The sequence below is a fragment of the Cinclus cinclus genome, chromosome 6 (assembly GCF_963662255.1).
Source record: "Cinclus cinclus chromosome 6, bCinCin1.1, whole genome shotgun sequence".
Lineage (NCBI taxonomy): Eukaryota > Metazoa > Chordata > Aves > Passeriformes > Cinclidae > Cinclus > Cinclus cinclus.
In genome coordinates, this window is record NC_085051.1 from 31277083 (window position 1) to 31300145 (window position 23063).

At 39.8% G+C, this 23063-nt stretch overlaps 3 protein-coding genes across 3 annotated transcripts in view; 2 read left to right on the plus strand and 1 right to left on the minus strand.

Moving 5' to 3' along the window:
* Positions 1-2152: 2152 nt before the first annotated feature.
* LOC134044777 (fibrinogen-like protein 1-like protein) lies at positions 2153-4472 on the plus strand. Its single transcript, XM_062494160.1, has 2 exons — positions 2153-2300; positions 3772-4472. Exons 1-2 carry the CDS (start codon positions 2153-2155, stop codon positions 4470-4472), a joined length of 849 nt encoding a protein of 282 aa, XP_062350144.1.
* A 6394-nt stretch (positions 4473-10866) lies between these two features.
* On the minus strand, positions 10867-12453 carry CHRM5 (cholinergic receptor muscarinic 5). Its single transcript, XM_062494946.1, has one exon. It carries the CDS (start codon positions 12451-12453, stop codon positions 10867-10869), a length of 1587 nt encoding a protein of 528 aa, XP_062350930.1.
* A 5903-nt stretch (positions 12454-18356) lies between these two features.
* The window catches only part of AVEN (apoptosis and caspase activation inhibitor), an 84012-nt gene continuing 79305 nt past the window's right edge, over positions 18357-23063 (plus strand). Inside the window, exon 1 of the mRNA XM_062494682.1 lies at positions 18357-18631. Within this exon, the coding sequence (XP_062350666.1) occupies positions 18389-18631 (243 nt within the window). The 5' untranslated portion in view covers positions 18357-18388. The remainder of the gene's footprint in view (positions 18632-23063) is intronic.

Consider the following 23063-nt stretch of genomic DNA (forward strand, 5'->3'; position numbering starts at 1 on the left):
GTCCATCAGATTGAGCACAGTGTGGAATAAGAAATTGCAAAGTGCAATTTTGCTGCATTTGAGATAGCACATTGGATCTGATTTATTCCCCTGGACTTCAGTAGCAGGCAAAGTACAACTGTAGAGAGGGAGCTCATTCGTGTTCTTTGCCAGTCTTCACTTGAAAGAGGTAAGGTGCCTGCCCAGTCCTGTGTTCCTTGGGTCCTTTCTTACTAGTTTTCAATACCTATTTCTATTCTGGAATTAAATTGATCTTTAAATCAATTTTCAATGCTTATACATAAATATAAGTGAAGAAAAAAGGTTTACTCCTTAAAAAATACTAAAAGAAAAGTAAAAAGATTCAAAAAAATAACTCCAGATCCAAGTTCAAATTTCATGAAAATCAGGTTTTGGGCTTGTGGACTACAGTTTGATTTAAAGTAATTTATAATTTAGTACTTCATAATAGCAACAGTAATCAAAGCTTTCAGGAAAAATCATACACGACAGTAGAAAATACAAGTACAGCAGAATTTAAATGCTTAAAGGGAAGCACTATGCCAAATTTTCCCTGAAGATTTATTATGATCCCAATGTCAGATGACCAACTTTACATAAAGGGTAACTTATATTTTAATAGTAAATAATAGTTATTACTGAATAGTTTCAGGTAGAATAGAAAATTCTGTTTTGCTGGCTTTGTATATGGTAGGTACAAAAATTAACTCTCAAACCTTAACATTATTACAATGATTTATCTTAGACTTTTAAAAAAAAAAAAATGTGCTGAATTTTTTCACTCTGGAAAACTTTTTGCTGAATCTACTGCTAAGTCATTAGATTTAAAAGGAATGTGGCTTTGTTGCAACATAAGCCACTGTGGAGAAGGGTACTGGCCTCTGCAGACTTTGTGCTGATGCTGGCAGGAAATAAGCCCTGACCGAAGAGCTTTTTTGCTAGATCTATTTTCTGCCTTCAGCAAAGCCACTGTGGGGAACCCAGTCCTTAAAGAAAAAAAACAACCAAAACAAAACAAAAAACTCAAACCAAACCAAACCAAACCAAACCAAACAAAAAACCAAAAAAACCCCAAACCAAAACAAACAATCCAAAAAACACAACAAAAAACCCCCACAAAAATAAGAACAACAACAAGAAACCAAACCAAACCAAACCAAAAACAACCAAAAAAAAAAAAGAAAAAGTTCCAAAAAACCAAAAAACAAGCATCCAAAGAGTTTGGTTAGAGTCTAAGTAAATGTATACTTTGAGAGTATTGGAAACATTTGTTTACCTGATTCAATCTGAGTTGTTGACAGAAACTCCTCTTCAGAGAATTGGGGATTTGCCTAAGTGAGGAGCACAGAATTTAGTCCAGTAATAGCTTAAGCCTTCTTCTCTACTGAATGAAGTACTAATAGACATGTATCCCAAAAGGTGGATAAAAGGATGCTCAAAGCTGTTTCAATTCAGTATATTGAACCCTTGTGTGTTTTGAAGAGTTGTTCTTTGCTTTGTTTACTGAACTTTTTTATTTTTACAATCTGATTGAAACCTGTGACCTGTTATCACCTGTTATTTCAATTTGTAGGTAGAAATTCCCAAAAAAGCATAGTTCAGGTTGAGTTCTCAAGTGCATGGAAACCTTTCCAGCACTAGGAAAGCCACGTCTCTGAGTACTGATTGAGCTACAGACAGTCAGCAGAGTTAATGTTACTGTTTCTGTCCCGTCGACAATTGGTGTCTCTATTTCACTGCAGTTTGGATTCAGGGAATAAGAAAAATTCAACTCTGATAATTAAGAATTGTGCTTTTACTCTTGTCATTACATTAGTCTTGATGGTTTTTTGCCACACTCAAAATTACATTGTGTTTCATTGCCCAGCCTGGCACAAGGTGACAGGTGACAGATTCTAAGTGTCTCAGCACAGCGCTCTGTGACAGAGAAATGAGTGACTTGTCAGAAACCAGGTCTGAGACAGCAGGAAAGGAGAGGTCCTTCAAAGAAGAGAGAAGCCAACTTTGACAGAGGCTTACTGTATTGAAGCTCGGTATTTCTAAACATTTCTCCTTCAGGACTTTTGTACTAGAAGTCACAAATATTGCCATTTTCACTTCCAGTCTGTGTTACAGTTCTGTATTGCTTCAGGACGACTGAGGCAGAAGGAAGATGCTATTGAGGATCTCAGCAGGGTTCATACTGTTCTTGCTCTCTCAATGCACTGTGACCCTGGGCACCAAAGAGGCAGTGGTCCTGGCTAATGCTCACCTTCTTCCCCAAAGGGACTATGAGAAACTGGGAAACGCCAATGAAAAAGGTACTCATGAAGACAGCGAGTGATTTGGAAGTGTTCTGTGTTTTACTTTATTGCTTTGCTATAACATTTTCAACAAACATATTTGAAAACTAGCCCTGGAAGAATCATTTGCAATATGAACAAGTCCTGCCACGAAGTCCTGTCTGTAGAAGTTGTTCTATAATGTTCACTGAGAAGGGCAACTGTGAGGGGTCACTGTGTATATTGCTGGTTTGGACACCACTATATAAATTACTTAAATAATCCTTCTATAAAATCATGGCATTACATTTGGTGTCAACTGGGCTGTGTCTATCAGGCAAATGTAATTTTTACTGAATTTTTCTCACAGAGATAATAAATTTTTCAAGTTTTTATTAAATACAAATTACAAATATTCCACAGTTTAATGACATAAGGACATGCTTTTCACCTCTATGGAGAAGTGAGTGATTTCAATTCATAAACATATGTCTGAGTAACGGAACAATGAATACATTTCTTCTGTACAAAAGGAATTCTGTCTCTATAACTTCATACATAGGTAAATGTATATTTAAATAAATTATTTTCTGGCTCTTAAGAAACTTCAGAATCAATTGTAAAATTCAGAGCATTGTGCCAAAGTCTCAGAGATGCTTGATATTATACTATAGCAAGAAGTTACTTTATAAGCACGTTACATTTTAAAAAACCCAAAAAATATTTTAGCCCAATAGTGAGTGTCAACCCAAGCCTTATATGCATTTATTATTACTCTCTGAGTCTACTGGATAAGCAATTAAATGGAAAAGTACTCTCACCTATTTTCCTAATATTAGTGTTCAGCACTGAACAAAACTGTAGTTCTACTTGCAAATCCATGAAAAAATTTAGCTTTGAGTTTGAGTGAAAAGAACTCATCCTAAGAAAATCCTCAGATGTTTATAAGATTTATATTAACAATAAAAATGCTTTAATATCTTCCTTCTATTAATGAACACTTGGCATACATTTCAGAATTTAATACAAAGATGTTAGAGATGCCTGAAGTATAAATTGATTCAAGAGAAATTAATTTTTTCATTGAGGAAAAGACTAGATCTAGTTATTAAACACAAGTGTCCTACGCATTTCCCTGTTCCTGCACAGGGAACTGCAAACTTGCTGAGTACTTACACTGGAAGAACACTGGTGGAAAAGGAATGACCTGTACATAGCTTTTGACTTTTCAACCATATCTCTGTCACAAATGCAAAATCATACTTCTGTTGTAAGACAGAGTAACAAATCATTTTTTGAATTTCTGAATATTTCTTGCATGTTCCTGCCAGAAATCTTCCCCCTTTTGCTGAATAAATGCCCATCAGCTGCAATGAAGTCATCCAGCATCCAGTCTGAAGAGAATCATTCAGTCACTCTAAAGGACAGAGTCCGATTTCTGAAATTTATTATTTGAACAGAATTTATTTTAATTTTTTGGGGTTTTTTTGTTTTGTTTTGTTTTTCTCAGACTATCCAAGGGATTGTTTTGAGATTTTACAGCGCTCCAAAGGAAATTCCAGAGATGGCCTTTACGTCATCCAACCAAAAGAGGAACCAGTTGTTGTCTTTTGTAACATGCAGGATGGTGGCTGGACAGTAATCCAGCACATTACAGCCAACAGTACTGTTGACTTTGACAGGACCTGGCAGGACTACAAATATGGATTTGGCTCTGTTCATGAGAACCACTGGTTAGGAAATGAATACATGCACCAGTTAACTGGCGGCTCAGTGCAATATATACTTGGAATTAAACTTGTAAATCTAAATGCTGAAGTCAGATGGGGACAGTATGAGCCATTCCTAATTGAGGCAGAAGAGTCTCAGTACCGAATCAGGGTTGGTCTTTACAAAGGCAACGCCACTGATGCGCTGACCCTGGACACAGAAGCTTATCTCCATGACAACCAGAAGTTCACCACCAAGGACAGAGACAATGACAATTACTTTATGAATTGTGCCAAACTGGAACTGAATGGGATTCCTGGGGGAGGCTGGTGGTACGACGCGTGTGCTGGAGCAAATCTGAACCGCAGGAACATGATATACTGGCAAAAAGACTGCAACAAGCAACGCCCGTGCAAGTTTGCATGGATGATGATCAAACCCATTGAGCACCACCAGTCATACCCTACCAAGGCCTGCCCCTGTCAGAAAATTGAACTGTAGACAAGCCATGCATATTTGACAGGAACATGGATTTTTTTCTCAAGTGACTGAAGTGAACTCACTGACTGAGTAATAACTCTAAGTAACCATGACTGAAAATTTAAACTGGGCCTCTGCAAGGGCTTTATGATGACAAAATGTCCAGGACTGGCACATGTCATAGAAATTTGCCAATCACACAAGTGAGAAACTGTCAGAAACTGAGGCCTTTACCACAAGATTTAAGTAAATGGAAGACTCAAATAATTCATTTTATACTATTTTATCCATAAGACAAGTCCAGTATGAAGTCCAGGATATGAAATCTTGTACAATACATACATGAATAAAGATGCGTTTCAGAAGGTTTTGCTCTGGTGTCAATGCTCAAGACTGACTACACATTTATAACTGCACATCTTCATATATCATGCAAGGAGGATATTTCCAGTCATAAACCTACATTTACAAAATGCATATTGAAGAGTATTGTGTACCATAAGGCTTCAACAGGCCCTTTCTTTCTAACTTTAGTGGATGATATTTTAATATTTAAAATTGGAATTAACCTCATCTCCCATGGTTTCTTTCCCCCTTAATAGACTCTTCTTTTATCTCTACTTTTTAATCATCCTATATACAGTGAGGTATTCAGCACAGGCTTTTCTTTTCTGCCTTCATTTTAGAACACTCAGCACTAATGTGATTGTCAGCTTTCCCATTTAAAGCCACCGATCTGAGGTTTACAACCCCTCTGAATTTTTCCCCCAATAAACTCATTGAATACATTTTTAAAAGAGCAAATTGACATTGCAATTGTTTATTTATCCCTCCATTTCCCCCATGAAGATTATTCCCCTTTATTTACCATTATTTGACTGTTACTTCTCCCTGTTCCATGCTGTTCTTCATCTTTTTCTTTATGTAATACCACTTTGAGAAAAGAAGAGAATGTTTCTTTATTTCACATTTAAAAATTGTTTCAGTACTCAACCTTGACATCAATTAAACAGTGCCTTTTCTCTAATTATAAAATAAAATAAAATTTAATTATAAATTATTCTGTTGTAAAACAATAAACAAAAATATTTCAATTTTTATAACCTTGAAGGGCTTGTTTACTTTTACCACTGTTTGAGTTGCTTCACATAGTTCTATATAATTGGAATAGCTGAATGACAACTGAAGATTTTTTTAATTGTTGCATTTAGAAAATGTCAGAATAATAATTAGATAATCATGTCTGTTTTCTTAAATACTTCAGTTAAAGAAACTCCACCAACAGATACTGTCAAATTCATGCATTTTAATTTAAAATACTATTTTAATACTATTTTATTATAATTTTCATGAAAATTGCTTTAGAAAATAAATTCTATTGTGTTTTGAGAGAACCAAAACTACCATGATTGCTTAAGGTGAGAGACTATTTTGGAAGCCAAAAAGCCAAGAAAGCAACTTTTATTATTCTTGATGTATTACAGTATTTTCAGAAAGAGATACAGCTACATTATGCAGGTGAAGCCAACATAGTACACATGCCAATTTTGCAGTATCTGATTTTTTTCCCCCTGATTTTGTGTTCAAAGACAGAAGTGTGATAGGGGAAGAAATGATTAGTACCAGAACGGAGTTTATATCATTGAGTCAATTTATGTGGGTTCTGCATAATTCTATCAGGTTGCCCCCCAAGCTGTGATGAGGATACAGAAAAATCACCTGAGGGCAGCCAGTCTCATATAGCTTTTGTTAGAATTCCTGGCCATATGGCCAGAAGCTCACACACCTTCCAAAAATGTGTTCTTAATAACCTCGACACGGAAGTGTGGAAGGGAGAGTCCACAGGCTGCATCTGAACAAAAGAGGTAGGTAACCTGCTCTGCAGCACATCTTTAGCTTGTTTTAGAGGATTTTGGAGGTAAGGACTCTGCAAATGAACTTTATTAATAACTTGGGCACCAGCAGACCAAACCCAGCTTCCCAGGTCTGGAGGGACTCTAGTATTAACTGGCGCCTTACAAACCTGTGTACTGAATTCCAGCACAAAAAATAGATTTTAATTATAATAAAAACTCAAAACAAGAACTCTACCAGCAAAAACCTGAGACGTTTAATCGAACTCAGGGACTGAGCTATATTCCACACTTCTAAACTAAGTTTAGATGGAAATGCCTATTTGGGCTGGGTTAGGGATGGAGTGCTGGATGAAAAAAAGTAAGAATATTCTAGAACACACACCAGCATGGAGGCTTTACCTCTGCTACTTTGCATTTCACCTTATACTGTCAACTGCAGGAAATGTAAACACACTCTCACATATAATACCACATGAATCAACTTAGAATTTACTATTTGTCTTTAAAAATAATTAAATTTTCATATGAGAAAGTGCTTGCTTTTCTTTCTGATTTCCCAGACTTCCAGGTGTGTTAATCATAGTTTTAAAAGTATGACAAAATGGTTTTAGGGGCTAGCTGTCTAATGTTGTTAATTTATTGATGCAATACACTGCATCAAAAAATTAACATCTTTAGCTGCATGGCCTCATTTTCTCTTACTAGAATTAACAAACAGTCCTTCAGGCACTCTCATTTCTTTTGCATTTCAGAAGACATCAGGCCACAGTCAGAGTGGGGGGCTACAGAGCTGAATCCAGCTGTGTTCCACAGCTGGAATCTTCCACTGTACCTTCTCTCCACTCTTCCTCCTACAGCTACCTGATGAATTGCCCACTAAAGGAGGCCTTATGGGCAGCACACACCAAAACCAACTATCTGACCTCCTCTACATCTAGGTTGCTGCTGTATGTAAGGATTAAAATATATTTCATCTTCTATCTTGGCATTGTGATCCAGGAATTCAGTAACCCCCCCAATCCCCCAGTGTAAGAGAGCTACAGAAACAGAAGACATCAGCAACCAGGGCCTGGAGGAGAGCCTGTTGAGAAGAAAACTTCTGAAGGATTTGAAATGTTTGGTTTATTTGAGGAGGACTGACTTTGGTACATCAGCAGATACATGACGAAACTAGTGACCAATGGCAAAAATATTGAGTAAAATGCAGTGCTTTTAGTGAGTGTAACAAAAAATGAAGTTCCTTAATCATGAAATAATACATTTACCAAGATGGTAAAAATTTAACACCATTCCTTTCTGAAATCACTGTTAGTCATAGATTATCTCCTGTTTTACAAAATGATGTCATCAATTTTTAATTGTTTTAGCTACTTATGGGGTAACTATTAATAAAATCACAAACAGGAAGCTTATTAAATCTCAAGGTTTTGTGAGACTCACCTATCAAATGTATGTGGAAGAACATTTCTTAGGGAATTCAAAAGGCAGCAATGGAGCTGTCCTTTGCAGAACTCTTCACTCTAAGTAGTCACAGAAAATGCACAGCGGTATCCAGGTGCTCTACATCTGTTTAAAAATTCTGTGAACTTTTCCAAGTATTTATCTACAAACATAAATTATATTTGCAAAAAATTAATGTTAGTTAATAAATTATGGCAATTTGGAATATGTAGAAATGTCAGCATATGTGAAAAGGGAGAGACAAAAGACCTACCCCCAGTTGTGGGAAAATTCAATACTTGAAAATATAAAAGGTGCTGGGTCTCTGAAAAGCTTAGTTAGAAATGTGTATTTATGCATCTATATTGATAATACATACATATCTATATATATGTATGTGTATGAAACTATGCACAATCAAAATGTAGTTTTACAAAAAACTTTTCATTAGTCCATGACAATAATCAATTACAGAATCAGTAAAAAGGACAGATAACAAGATAACAAGATTGTCCTACACTGCAAAAATTCCACAACACTTTTTAAAAGTACAAAATACAATCACGTATTAACTGATACTCTGATGAGGAACACATTTGTCTTTTTGTGGTTTTGATTTTTTTTAAGAATAAGCATCCTACATAACAATAAAGTAACATACAACTCTTTATATAATTCTTGATATTTACAATGTACTCATGTGTGGCCATGTAATCTCTCACATGGTTAGGCAATAGCAGCATTATTTAAGCACATATTTTACAATTACATTGTACCAACATTGTTGCATCCATTACTGTGTATTCTAATACATTTACTGAGCAGAGAGTCCATAAACATTTACAGAACATTCTTGATCAACAGAAGTTAAAAACAACAAAAAATACCCCCTTTAATTTCAATGGGAGCCAATGCTTCATTTCAGAAATAATAGAGCTTCTAGCAGGAACTCTTACTACCTCATAAATTTTGCCTTTAACTACAGCTTTTCGGAGAGACACATTCATCTGCTAAAAATCACAGTTTACTGAACGACTGGTCTGATTTGACTGGTCTGATTTAAAATGAAATAAACTCACTCTAATAACCAATTTGAACACTTACTGTACACAGGAAAAGCTCTGAATAGTGACAGAACCAAGCTGATGAAAGTTTTATAAAGACCTCTGCTTTCCTTTCATAAGTAGTCATATGCTAATGCACAAAAACAATAGGCCCAGTAAGTGCATTACAAAACAATCACATGAAGTTAGAGAACATATTTTTGCATTAGTACACTGCTAATCTTTCACTGACAAAATTTTCCCCTGTGGACACTGGGGCTAAAAAAATATTAATTACTTGTACTGTGATTGTTGACATAGAGGATTTATCTATCTATAGGAAAACATTCTGATGGTATGATAATATGTTATACAAACAATTGCACAGAGAGCAATGGTACAGTCATGACGACTAATACAATCCCTGAAATGTGCAACTGGGTAATGTCACCACTGCAATGTCCCACTAAAGTATATTAGATATAGTATGAAGATTGTCTCAAACTATTATTCCAAAGTATCTCACTCAGAATTTTGATAGAAAGACTAGAAGTGAATTGGAACTCTGTGCACATGAAGATCTTTCTCATTTCTTCATAAACGTTTCTCTTTAGGACTTCCACACCTCATGACTCCTGTTGCCACTAACTTTGTTTTCTCAGGATGTTTTCTGAAGCTTTGTTTGCTCCCACCAAAAGGAGCCAGGTCACCAGCTCCATTCCAAAGGCCTCCTGCTGAAGGTAGCCCCTTGCTTGCCTACTCACTTGGTCAGTGCTGCAGGGCTCCTGCCAATCTAACACAGACATCAGGCAGTCACAGGCAGCTCAGCTCTGGCACCAAAAGACCTCTCAAATCACAGCTAGTGGTCAGTCTCAGCTTGTAACTAGGCCAGTACAACCCAGTCCCAGAAGCAATCAGAGGGGTTGACTCCAGCCACATCTGTAGCAGATGTGGTTTTGCTGGACCAAAGGAGAGTGCCTGAAGATAACTCATGTTTCCAAGCACCTGATGTTGACTAGTACTTGTAAAGCTATTTAAAGACAAAGAATACAAAGTGTTTTAAATAGTTTTGCATAAACATCAAAAAGTTGCTTAAAAAAATCTTTCCTCTTTAAAGGATGCCAGTTCTCTCACTGTTTATATATAGGTAAATGTTATAGAAACTTTTGGAGCAAGGTGTAGCGCAACAAAGGAGATTGCAAAAAATGTGTTGTAGATAGACTACATCCATTATGCTTTACAGCCAGTTCTGATTTGTACCATTGTCACTGTTGAATAAAATTTTAAAATTTCCTTCAGAGGTACTGGGAACTGGAGAAATTCAAAGGTGTCTTCTAACTATCACCATTTTTACAAATGACAGTGACTTGCATGATTGAACAGATATTGGGGCTGGCTTTATCATGTACAAAATACATTATCTATTTCCTCCACTATAAGCCTTTCCACCTCAAGCTCTTCCTAAGTCTCCACAAGTGTCAGCCTTAAAGTGGAAATTTTCTCAGTATCATATTCTCCTATAACGTGTGTGTTCATTTGGAGTATTATGAATCTCTGTAGCCATTTAGTATTGGGGATGACAGCATTTACCCTTTAGAGAGTCCTTGTTTCATCTCAACAGCTGATGGTAAAGCCTCAAAACAGAAGTAGCACAGGCTGCATTGCTTGGTACATTGAAAACTAAATAAACAATAAACTAGCAAAGAACTATAGGAAAAAACAATTCTGCTCTTCAGGGAGACAGACTGAAATGATCTAACCTGATGACTGGGTGATCATCTCAGTGTAATTTCTAGTAGTTTATAGTTTACTCCACCTATTCTCAGGCTGAAAGAAAGGACATAAGACACTAAACACAGTAATTGTAATGCAATTCTACTGCATAGTCAAAAACAACCTGTGTTGCTCACAGCAGCCACTGACTTTTTTTATCTCAAGCACACTTTCATGCAAAACCTAACTTTTCAGCAGATTTTTGTAACCACTAGACACAACAGCAATGGCTTTGAAAAGACAGAATTTGCTAGGTTACATCAATATCTATATTTCCCCTTCTTGTATAAGATACAAGAACAATTATGGCAATCTGGTATTGCCCTGCCAGTATAGTTTCTCTTCCACTTTTTTCTTTCTCCACTGGCAGAAAAGCAGCATCTTAAAAGTTTTCCTGAAAGTTTTATTACAGAGGGCATAACACATGGGGTTAACAGTGCTGTTCACATAGCATAGCCAATATCCAAGGTGCCACAGTGTCAGGGGAATGCAGTCAGAGCAAAATGTGGAGATCAAAACCATGATATTATAGGGTGTCCATGTGATGATAAAAGCCAAAAGGATGGCACTTAAAGTCTGTGCCGCTTTGCGTTCCTTTATAAGAACCATCCGTTTCCTTTTGGTGATTTGGTTATTAATATTTGGATCCATGCTTTTGATGGAAGGGTCCTTTGACAGAGCAGAAGAGCAAGGAGTTATTTTTACTTTTCGGCAACCATTGTTGGCTTCCTGGGTGCCATCAGCCTTAACCACCAAACGAAATTTATAGGCCACACATTTTTTACTTTTTTGTACATGTTCTTTGGTAGGTGACAAAAAGTATTTCTGGTTCTCAAAATCACTTTCTTCAGGTTGGTCTTTGACAACAACATCTGTAGTCTCATTATACTCTTCTGCCTTACTTTTAGATGGGCTTTTGTAAGTTACTTGGAAAACTGAGTCAGTGGCAAGTTTATCCTCATCTTCTGATGATGCATAGCTGCTGCAGGTGGTTAACTGGTCAGCCTTAGCCCAGTCCATACAAGTACTCGCTGCCTGGGAGGCCTTCACTGTAGCTGACGTACTTCGACTAGATGAAGACCAAGAAGCCTGACACCTTTCTCTTTTTACTAAGTTTTGTTGCTTGCAACTGAAGCAAGACTTCAGGAGAGTTTTCTGAGGCTTTACTGTCTCAAACTCTGCCACAGACTCTGAGCCCTGCAGCTCAGCGAGGTCCTTGGTGCGTTTCTCAGTCTCTTTATAAATGCGGCAGTACAGAATGGTCATCACAGACACTGGAATGTAAAAAGCAGCAATTGCAGTGCCAAAGGTAACAATGGGTTCATACAGAAACTGTATCTGGCACTCTTCAGGTGGTACAGTTCGCTCACCCACAAAATACTGCCAGCACAATATTACGGGTGCCCACAACATGAAGGAAATTAGCCAAGCCATACCTATCATGATGCCAGCTCTTTTGGGTGTGCGTTTGGCCCTGTAAGTTAAAGGCCTTGTGATGGAAAAATATCTGTCAAAACTGATGACTAGGAGGTTCATCACTGAGGCATTGCTAGCTACATAGTCCAGTGCTAGCCACAGGTCACAGGCAAGACTTCCAAGAGTCCAATGGCCTATGAGTATATAGGATGTATAAAGGTTCATAGAAAATATCCCAATGATGAGATCTGCACAGGCAAGGCTGAGCAAGTAGTAATTGTTGACAGTTTTGAGCTGACTGTTAACTTTAAAGGATATCATTACAAGAATATTTCCCACTATGGTTATTAGGCTTACAATTGCAGTTACTGTGGCAATAGTAATGACTTCCCAGAGACTATGCCCTTCTAACTGCTTATGGTTGATGGATGAAGTGTTTACAACAGTAGAATTGCTGAATAAATTGACTTCCATACTTGTCCTTGGTGTATTGTCATCAGGATCTTATCACTGTTGCATACTGCTTTCTGTACTCAGAAGTATCCTTTTGGAGATAGCTATAAAGATGAAAGGAAAAAAAAATCAGAAAATTTAGGTAGCTCATTAAATAGCACAGATTTCCATTAGTTACCATGAAAACACTTGTGAAAAAGCCTATCACGCTCTTTTTGCATTTTGATTGTTATTTCTACAATTGTGAACATAACTAAAACACTCAAATGTACATCCTAGGACAACGTGCTCTGGCATTTTATGACATTTCAAAATGCAATATAACTATAATTTCCTAAGACAGTCAACCACCCCAGCTCTTACATTTTGAATACCTTAAGAACCCTCTACAAATTATCAAATACAGACATTTAAAGTTTTGCAGTGCAATAAGACTGTGAGTCACTGTGTTGTTTCCTACAGTATTTAAAATGCATGCCAAGGTTTCAGAAATTATCTTTGAAAAATCTGTAAAAGTTGCCAACAAGAGAAAGAGAGTAAGTGAATACTGGGGATGCATGGAAGTTAGGAACCACACTGGCATGGTGACAACAAGAAACGAATAGGTGTGAGAAGTGCTTGAGGCAATGGAGGGCAATCTTTGAGCAAATGAAGCAGGTAAGGCCAAGAAGATGTTTGTGGAAAAAACTCCACCAAGAGATCTTAGGACAGAGGAGACTGATAAGGTTAAGCACAGAAGTACAATCTGGGTAGTTTGGATGAGTGAACGGTAGGACTGAAGATACAGAAGATAAAACTGAAGATGAAGAAGCAGAAGATAACCACAGTGGCAAAACCCACAAATTTAATAACTAATTTCAAATACCAATTTAATATTTGCATAAGCAGCAAAAGGTGAAAACAGGACTATTTTATTAAGGCATACATGCCACTAACATCCATTGCTTTCTACATTCCTCACTGCTGTTCCTTGTGCCTGTGAACCTGTATTAGGCAAAGTTTCTTTCAAAGATACCTGCTGGGTTTTGAGTAATTCCATCACACCAGATTATGCTAATCACTTATTCAATGCTTAGTCTCACTAAACTGTGTAATTTTGAAACAGTCAAATAGTATTCAGTTTTGAAAGTCAGAAATGCAAGATAAATTATTAACAGACTTTTCTACTGGGCTTTTAGTCTGTGTAAAACTGGTGTGATTTCTTTTTTCAAAGCAGACATAGGTTCAGCTAAAATTATCACATGAATCACCTATTAAAATCCATTTCTAAGTCTTTAAGATTCTCTCTACATCAGATCTCTATTATATGGTCCTCCCTATCCATCCACACCACCTCTCTGTGTTTTTGTCTTTCATCCTAACTCTCAGAAAACTTTTTTCTTTGGTCTTGGCAAGTGTCTTTTATTAACGGCAAGCTTTTACAGCCTATCTCTTTCCCACATCTGTCTTTTATACCAAGTAGTTGTGTCCTGTCTCTCACCAGCTGAATAGAATTTTTTTATAGCCACTACTTGAACTTTCAGAAAAGTATGTAATTTTCTTTCATTGTCCTCTTTGTCCAGGGACGTCACCAACCTTGGAGGTCTGGATCTGGCACTGGTTTAGTGGGTTTAGGGGTTCTGGACATGATTTTACTGGTCTCTTCCAACCTTGATGTTTCCAAACTATAATTCTGTGATTCTTATTTGCTATTACTGTTTCCTTCACTTTTTTTCCCAAGTGTCCTAAATATTCACAGAAGTGTATCATGTTTCTACTTCAAACTCTGCTTAAATGGTGAACTCTTGTTATGATGAAACTGGATAATGGTAAGCTTCCTGATGTACTGAGCCTTTTGCTTATCATACTTCTCAAAATGGTTCTTCTCCATCTGTGTGTGTCTGCCATATCCCATTTTATATTTAAATGTTTGTGCATCTGTATTCTGCTTATATGCTGAGCCTAATTCAACAGGATTCTAGTTCATGCATAGACCTCGTAGACTAGCAACAATCATACATTCATGTTGACCATCTGTACACTTGGCTCTCTCTCTCCAGCTCCAGAGCCAGTCTGGTAGACAGAAATAGCTGAAGTGCCACAGCAGTTCTAATTAGTCATATGCAAAGAAAGACATTTCATCCTGGTTCTGCATTCTGCAAAGACTTCCCACAGGTCAGAGCTGTCTTGATGGCTGGTGCACTGGCTTCACAAATCTTTACAAAAACTTGAAGGGTAGGAATTCATTTAATGTGAAACAAAGTTGTGTGGAGCATGGCTGTGGTAGGTAACTGAACTGTGAGAGAGGAATCGGTGTTTCTACTACCTCATGTGGCTTATGCTTCTTTTTCTGTGGACAGTCAGCAATGTTCTTCTGTGCATTAAAAGTTCCATGTGACTCAATTTTCAAGCATGGCAATGTGGTAGTAGGTTTAGTGTGGCAATGTCAGGAGACAATGAGGGCTGTTCACTCTGGGACAGAAGGTGAGGACAATGCCAAGGCAGGTGGGAGCTGAGGCTTGACCAAGAAGTAGCAGGATATGGAGAAGCATGTTTGGTTCACGAGAAGGCCAGAGACAGTGATAGCCCAGTGCTTGCTCTGATGCCATGAGAGGTCACCTAGAACAGAGGCTAGACAGTGTTAAAGGAACAAAGTAGGTATTTATTAAAAGGCCTTTAAGGGATACATCTTGGGCAGCACAAGAGCCTGGCCATGGCTACACCCAAGATGGACCCAAGATGGACCCAGGATGGACCCAAGATGGATGCCTGGTCCTGAGTTCTCACATTTTTATAAGTTTTGGTCCATTTACATATAGGGCTTAATTGTCCAATTACAGTTTTGGGTTATGCAGTCTCATCTGCTCTGATTGCTCTCCTCAATTTGCCATTGTTTACACTTTTTGGGCCCCAAGCTGCAATGGTGTCCTCGGTTCTCAGGCAGGAAAAGGATTATTTTGTCTAACTAAACTGTGAAGAGAACTTGCTAACACTTTATATGAATAGAAGAGTTACATACTAATACAGTACAGAATCTGAAAAATGTGAGAACTAAAATTTAAGGCATAAGCACAGCAAGTCTGTAGTGATGAGGCAGGTCCCAGACCAATCCAGGAAGCCCAGCCAGCAGGTCTGAGTCAGGATCTGAGCCAGGATTGAGGAGGTAGAAGGCCAGGTGTAGATGTAGCTGCTGCCTGGCTGCAATGTAGCACAGGCAAGGGCCAACGATACAACCTCAGCTTAAAAGCAGTTCCCAAGGAAAAGCAGAGGGAGGCTCTCATTTCTAGCTTTCTTCAAGAGGTCTTACCAGCAGAGCAGCTGGCCTTGGGCTTTTGCAAGATATCAGCTAAGGCTAGAGATGAGGCACAGCTATGAATACATATCAGGCACATGAATAAATCTTTACAAACTACACTTGCCTAACACCTGGGTTTGAGCGGCCACATAGAACAATTACAGATTGTTGCAACTTTCTGCCTTTTTTTGCCAGAAGATGGCACTCCCCTCAGAAGAGGGAAGACTGGAAATTGTATAGATGCTGTGGCCTGTAATGCTTTGTCTTTGCCATAGATAACAAATGTCCCCTCCTCTCAGGTAACTTACATTTGCTAACATTAGTAATTAGGAAGAAAGACTGCTCAAACTACGCCATGTGGATTGCAGACTTCAGAGCAACAGGAGAAGCAGAAATTGTTGTTGTTGTTGTTGTTGTTGTGACACAGATGTCCTTGGTCTAAACCGACATGGGTTGGAGAAATACTGATAATATGTTATGAAAATGCATAATTTCTTAATGAATTTCTTAATAATTTCTTAATAAAAAGCACTGGTTTTTATCACTATGCAAAGCCTTCCCTCCCTAATGGGCTATTTTACTGTCATGTCTACAGAGCAGACAACAGCTGACTTCCTAGTATGCAGAGATCTCTTCTTGGCATGTTGATGATTCTCATCATCTCTATCCTCTTTTGTTTCCTAGGTCTGTGCTAACACTTTGTGGCATTACCTTTCTGTCATCTATTTGTATCTATTTGTGTACCACTCAGGATAAAAGAGCCTATGAGTGGGACTTCTGTGTGCTATGGTAACATAATTTATGTTAATTGTCTGTCATAAGAGATGATAATAATAGGGACATCAAAACTGAATTATAAAATCAAAATGCATATGTACAGTATCATGACTTTCCTATGTCTCATAATTATTAATACATGAATATTAATGCATGCTTGTGAGTTGTAATGGTATTCATTATGTGCTGCCAAGTAGTAATGATATTTTTTTCAATCTATCTATAAGTATTAATTAATGTGAGTTGTTAAATTTGTACATAAATCAGCTTACAGTTATCTGCAGGCAGATTGTTCATGTCACAGATTAATTGCACTACAGATGCAGGCACAGCTTGGGTTCACCAGGTTTTATTAGTTCTATTTCATTCTGGGTCTGTCAGACCTGTGGTGGCTGCATGAGTATTGCTTGGATGTCTTTGCAATGTACTTGCCAATGCTGCTCCTTGTTACTTTATTTATTTGCTTGTGTGCTAAACTAATTTATGGATTAGCTGCCCATTGTGCCCCGGAACTCAGCGGCCCACAACACAGTTGTGCAGCTACAGTACAGCCAGTGATTTCACAAAATGGGAGTTTTGGTCACATTTTGCTGGAATGACTCCTGGGTTTAAAAACCCTTCAAAACCAGACTGATGTTTTAATGTGTTGTCAAATTGCCCTCTTGGGTTCAAGAGAGATCGGGCTAGCTGGTGTCAGGAAACTGGTGAACTTCCCCGAAAACTGCATGAATGGCTGCTCAGTGCAAGAAGAGCAGGACAAACCAGCCTAGCACCATGGCACAAAGCTGGTCCTGTGTCTGCTCTGTGTCCCGAGAGGAGGATGCTCCTCAAGAGGCTGCAGAGTCAACTCATGGGGTTCATGCAGCACAGGCGTCTGTGTAACACCCTGTCAGCCTGGGATCAGTTGCTTTTCCCCTCATTTGCTACAGAAAGCAAAGGTCCTGCACCTGGGTCACAACAATTGCACGCAGCTCTACAGGATGGGGCAAGAGTAGCTGGAAAGCTGCCTAGCGGAAAAGGTGCTGGAACTGCTGGTTGACAGCAGCTGAACATGAACGAGCATGTGCCCAGGTGGCAAAAAGGCCAATGGCACCCTGGCCTGGGTCAGCAATGGCGCGGCAGCGATGATTGCCTGCCCTGTACTCGCCCCGGTGAGGCCACACCTGGAGCGCTGTGTCCAGCCCTGCGCCCCTCCCTGCAGGGACACCGAGGAGCTGGAGCGTGTCCAGAGAAGGGCCATGGAGCTGGGGAAGGGTCTGGAGCACAAGTCCTGTGAGGAGCAGCTGAGGGAGATGCGTTTGGCTATGTGGAGAAAAGGCAGCTCAGGGGAGACCTCATGGCTCCCTACAATAGCCTCAAAGGAAGCCCGAGTGAGGTGAGGATTGTTCCCTTCCCTGGTGGTAAGTGACGAGATGAAACACTGGAGGAAGTTTACACTGGCTGTTAGGTAAATTTCTTCTCCAAGAGGCTGGTTAGGCATTGGAACAGGCTGCCCAGGGAAGCGACAGAATCACCTTTCCTTGAGGTATTTAAAAGATGTGTAGAAGTGGGGCATATGAACACGGTTTAGTGGTGGAAGTGGCAGTGCAGCATTAACAGTTGGACTGAGTTATATCCAAGGTCTTTTCTAACCTAAGCAATTCCATAATTTATCCGGCTGTAGCTAAGAGCTCTATTTTCTGAACACTAGACACATGTTTGTCTGTGTTTATTCATCAGCGTGGATGCGAACCTCGCCCTCCTTGGTACCGGTAGGAGGTTCGCGCCCGGCCCGGCCCTGCCCGCCCGCAGGGGGCGCTGCCGAGGCCGCGCCGCCGCCATTTCCCCGGGCCCGGGCGAGCGGCCCTTTCCGGCAGTGGGCGGGACGGGCGCGGCCCCGGCGCCCCGCGGCAGGCGAGCCCGGCCATGCAGGCGGAGCGGGGCGGCAGCCGGCCCCGCAGGGAAGGGGCCCGGCACGGCCGGCGGCGGCCGGGCGGCGCGCCCGAAGCGGCGACGGAAGGAGGCGGCGGGGACGGCCACGGGCGCGGAGGAGGCGGGGGCCGGGGAAGAGGCGGCGCTTACGGGCCCCGCGGAGGCGGGGGCCGCGGCAGGCGAGAGCCGCGAGGTCGCGGGGCAGCGCCTCGGCCCAGCGCCCTGCAGCAGCGGCGGGTAAGCGGCAGCAGAGCCCGCCCTCCGCGGCAGCCGGGGCAGGCGGTGCCGAGCGTGCGGGGCCCCGGGGCGGCCCTCGGGCTGCGGGCACAACGCTCCCCTCCCCTTCCCCTATCGAGCTCCTCCCTTGCCTTCCCTAGCTCCTCCTCTCCCCGCCCCTGCTCCTCTCCTTCCCGCGGCGCAGCCCGGCTGGCTGCTGTGCCCCCAGCTGTGGGGTGGGCTGGGAATGCCGGCGGTACCGCCCGGGACAGCTCGGCGGCTGCAGGCTCCCAGTGCTCTCTTCCTGCGCTGGGACAGCTCAGGCTGCGCATTCTGGTGCAGCAAGCACAGGGTTTTCTTGCCGAAATACGTGTATAATCTTGCGCTGAAAATATAAAAGTTTTGTCTGAAAGATTAATCTGAAAAAATACATCCTCAATTTGCAAGCAGAGATGAAGAATTGTTGAGCGTTTTTGGCACAGTTGTTTCAATGGTTGGATTTGGACGATTTTTTTTTTTTCCAACCTTAACGATTCTATGATCAGAAGTTGAAATGAGCATATGTTTTGTCCAGCCTGTTCTACTCACAGTGAAGATGTGGTAACAGAGCACACCTTACGTAATGGATATCTGTGATTCACTGTATTTGTCATTAATAGAGGTTGATCTTTATGCCTCGTCCCATTAAAAAGTGTTTTAGCAATTTAAAAGTAGCACAGACATACCATTGTGTACCACGACTATATAGGCAATTTCCTGTGGAGGTATGAAAATGTATTTTCGAACTCACCATAGTATGAGATCAACACTGTGCCTTTAAAAAGAGTTCCCATTAAAAATGCTTTGACTGCTTCATTCAGATTGTTTTGCTTCTGTTAGCATTGTTGCAACATAGAAATCATAGTTGTCCCTGGACTGGCAAAGAGATTACAATGATGACCTAATGCTAATTGGTGTTGGCAGCACTGGGAGTCCTAGTGCAGATGGACCAGCTGCTACCCCAATTCCAGCATCATGTTGATTAGATTCACTTTGACTTTTATGATGCTGTGGCTTTAATTGAACCCAGCCAGTGTTTTATCTGTGTTAGAACTCCCCTGCTTGGTGATGGATTTAAAAAATACAAAATGTTAATTTCATTATTGTATTTCAATACATAGCACTCATGTTTTGGGAGATGAAAGTTACAGCTCATTGGTACAGTTACCTAGAATGCTGGTTAGTGGTTTCACATGTAAGCAGTATATATTGCTGAATTCACACTGTTTGTGGACAGGTTTGGATCCTGGATGTCAAACAACAGTGTTCCCTCATAAACTGCAGAAGCATGTAGGGGAAATTCAGCACCTCTATGTATTAGCTGGGGGAAATTCCTATTCTGGACTGATTTTTTACCAAGTCATTCAACCCTGCAATTAAAAAACTTTCTTTTGGGACACATTACAATATATTTTACCACTGCTCACTTTGTTACTGACTTGGATATGCTCTTCATCTTAGCCTAGCAAGTGACTTTATTTTTGGCCAAGGCTATTATGGTTTGGGACTTTATAAGTGAAGCAATAGCTAAGACTTTCAGAGAACTCTGCTGAAGACTGTTCAAATGTAATGCTCTTCCTGGAGGGTTTTAAGCACACCTGCCACAAATTCCGTGTTTAGCAGCTTGGATGGGACTGGCTTCCAGCAATCCACCCACAGCTTCACCAGCTGCAACAGCCTGCAGCTGCTGAATTTTAGTGCTGCCGCTGAGCCAATCTCATAATTCACCACTTCTGGAGCAGGGAGGGCCTCCTCCTTCCATCCGTGTAGCCAATGTTTATCTGACAGAGAGTTGCCCCCTTTTAATCTCAGCTCCTTAGTGTTCTCTGTGTTCAGCAGAGTGACTTGTATGACAGAAGTGCACCATCTCAATGATAGGGTGCTTGGCCCAGAGTAAGTGTTTTGTGTGAGACAAGACCCTACTGTGTTTCAGCGACAGGGGACAAATCTTCTGAAGTGATGATGTGTGAATTGCAAAACTAGGAAGTCAGGTAATAAGGCAGGGAGTGTGATGGTCTTACCACATTCCCTTTCCTTACTGTGTGCTGAGATGCTGGGGTCTTCTCAGAAGAATATTTCTTTTCTTTTTTGCAGTGAAGTAAAAATTTGCATTAAATCACATCATATTTTGGCAGCGATATTTCTTAGTCAATTGCATTCACGTAAAAGCAGTGTTAGTCTTAAAATGTTGTGTTTTGGTTGTTTTAATTTAATGGCTCCTAAGCTTGCCTTTGAAGCTACAGGAGGACATTATTTCTTGACTTGTACAAGAGGGAGAAAAAAGTATTGTGGTGGCACATTCAGTTTGCAGTTTTGTGGGGGACGTGAAGACTGGACACTGTGCTTTACGCTGCTGCAGGGATCCTGTGTTTCTTTGGTTTTAGTCATGGATGATCAGCTGTGTTGTTTGGAAAGCCTGGGAAGACCCAGAAATTGCTAAGTAAGTTCTGTCCTCCTCAGCAGCCTGCTAAGTGAGAGGGAGATTAGGTGCTGTGTTTGTATTTATGCACTGCATGGTAGATCCAGCTGTGAATCAGAATCTCAGAGAAGAAAGCTGTATGATTTCTGTCAGCTCTTGAGAAAGGGCTCTCTGAGTAAATTCCCAGTTCCACTTTTGAAACAGGGTGCTGCCTCTCTCCAACATGAAATTGATTTAGAAACCATGAGAAAAAGTGTTCTTATTCCTTGTGAAGAGAGAAAAGGTTCTTCCACTTGTTATGTCTTTTTCTAACTAGTGTGCATGTTGATTTAACTGGCTTGATTACTGAAGATTTTGTGTCCTCCCTTCAAAAATGAATGTCTAATTACCAGCTGGTTTACCAAATGGCAGATTTCTTTGTAGATCTGTCATCTTGAATAATTTTCCATTGTTTCAGTCTGCTTTAGCTCATCTATGCTATGTTAAATAAATAAAACACATTTTAAATTACTAATTTTTAGTAAAATGTGGCATCATAATGCTAAAGTAAAAGGTCCAATATTATCTCCCACTCTTAGTCTAACTCAGGATTCATATTTTATGTACTGTCAGAATTTTAAAATTGCTTTCTGTAAGAGATATAGTACATTAAAATAGAAACAGCTTTCTGAAATTGTGGGTATGATGCTGGCTTTTATTTTGGTGGTCCTTGACCAGATTTTTTGGGGATTGGGTGTGGGTTAAGGAGATTTTCTTTGGTCCTTTAGGTTCTTTACATTTGCAATTTATGAAGTATTTTTTTAAAACTTTCTATTCAATGATAGACCGAGTGTGCATGTGATGCATGCTACCCCTTCAGTGCAGTTGGAATTGGCGGGTCTGTTTTAAATGTTCGTTTCCTGGTTTTGGGCAGTGTTGCAGTAACCATTTTATTGTTATTAAATGGAGTTTATCAGATGGATTTTAGTGTAGTCTTTCTCATGTATGGTTAGTTTCAAGATGGCATCACATTTATTTAACATTTATTATATCTTCATTCTTGTGGTCTGTGCACATATAGAAGTGATCTAAGAGAATGTCTAATAATGTCAGCATCAGATAAATTTTCCTAATTATTATGAGCTAACCTTTTGCAATCTAAGCAACTGCAAAAAGTAGTTGAGAGACACAGTAACAAAAGTAACAAATATAGATATATTCGATTTCCTTTAGAATGCTGTAACAGAACTTGTGCAGATAGAATAGATTTCTGGATCTTGGAGACAATAAATATTTTGACATTTTGTGTTAATGTTCTCAAAAGCAACTAGAAAAAGCTTATTTCAATTAATGTACATCAATTTGTAAGCTGTACTTAATTACTAATGAGGTGTGAAGAGCTTCCCTTCTCATGAGTTTCTCTACTGTGATGGTTCAGTGTCAAACTGGTGTTTGTTAAATGGGATTCTGCAAGGCTTCATTCTATATCTGCTCATGTTCAGTTTTCTATTAATAATTCCAGGGAAGGATTAAAATATACACTGTTAAAAATTGCCAGTGCTAAACTGGCAGGAGGGTGGAGTGCAGAACACAGCCTCAACAAACGGAAGAAACAGCCTGCATTTGGGTGTGATTCAAGGTCAAATATAATACAAGCACATCTACATAGGAAAAATCTGTAGCAGTGTGTGACTGATTAAGGTGTAATTTTATAGAAGAGGACTGTCAGCTTGATGGATGAGAAGGTATCAATTAGTGATGCCATTACATTGAAGAACTAGTTCTCTTTTTTGCAAGATTGGGACTAGCTGGGGAAAGTTCAGAGGGAACGAATGAAGAAGGATGTAAAGAGGAAATGACCAAGAAGGAAAGGCTGAGGAACCTGCTTCTTTCCCTTTTTATTTTATTTATGTAATTATTTCAATTTCTTTTTTTTTTTTAATCTGGGGAAGAAGACACTTTGGATAGGCCTGGTTAGCAATGTTCCATAAAGTAGAAAGGCTGCTGCAAAGAGAT

What these genes read in the sequence shown, in the direction of transcription:
- LOC134044777 (XM_062494160.1), top strand. Translation starts at nt 2,153, where the DNA reads ATGCTATTGAGGATCTCAGCAGGGTTCATACTGTTCTTGCTCTCTCAA. An exon ending in GGGAAACGCCAATGAAAAAG is followed by an intron (nt 2,301 to 3,771) that starts GTACTCATGAAG and finishes TGTTTTTCTCAG; the next exon opens with ACTATCCAAGGGATTGTTTT.
- CHRM5 (XM_062494946.1), bottom strand. Translation starts at nt 12,453, where the DNA reads ATGGAAGTCAATTTATTCAGCAATTCTACTGTTGTAAACACTTCATCC.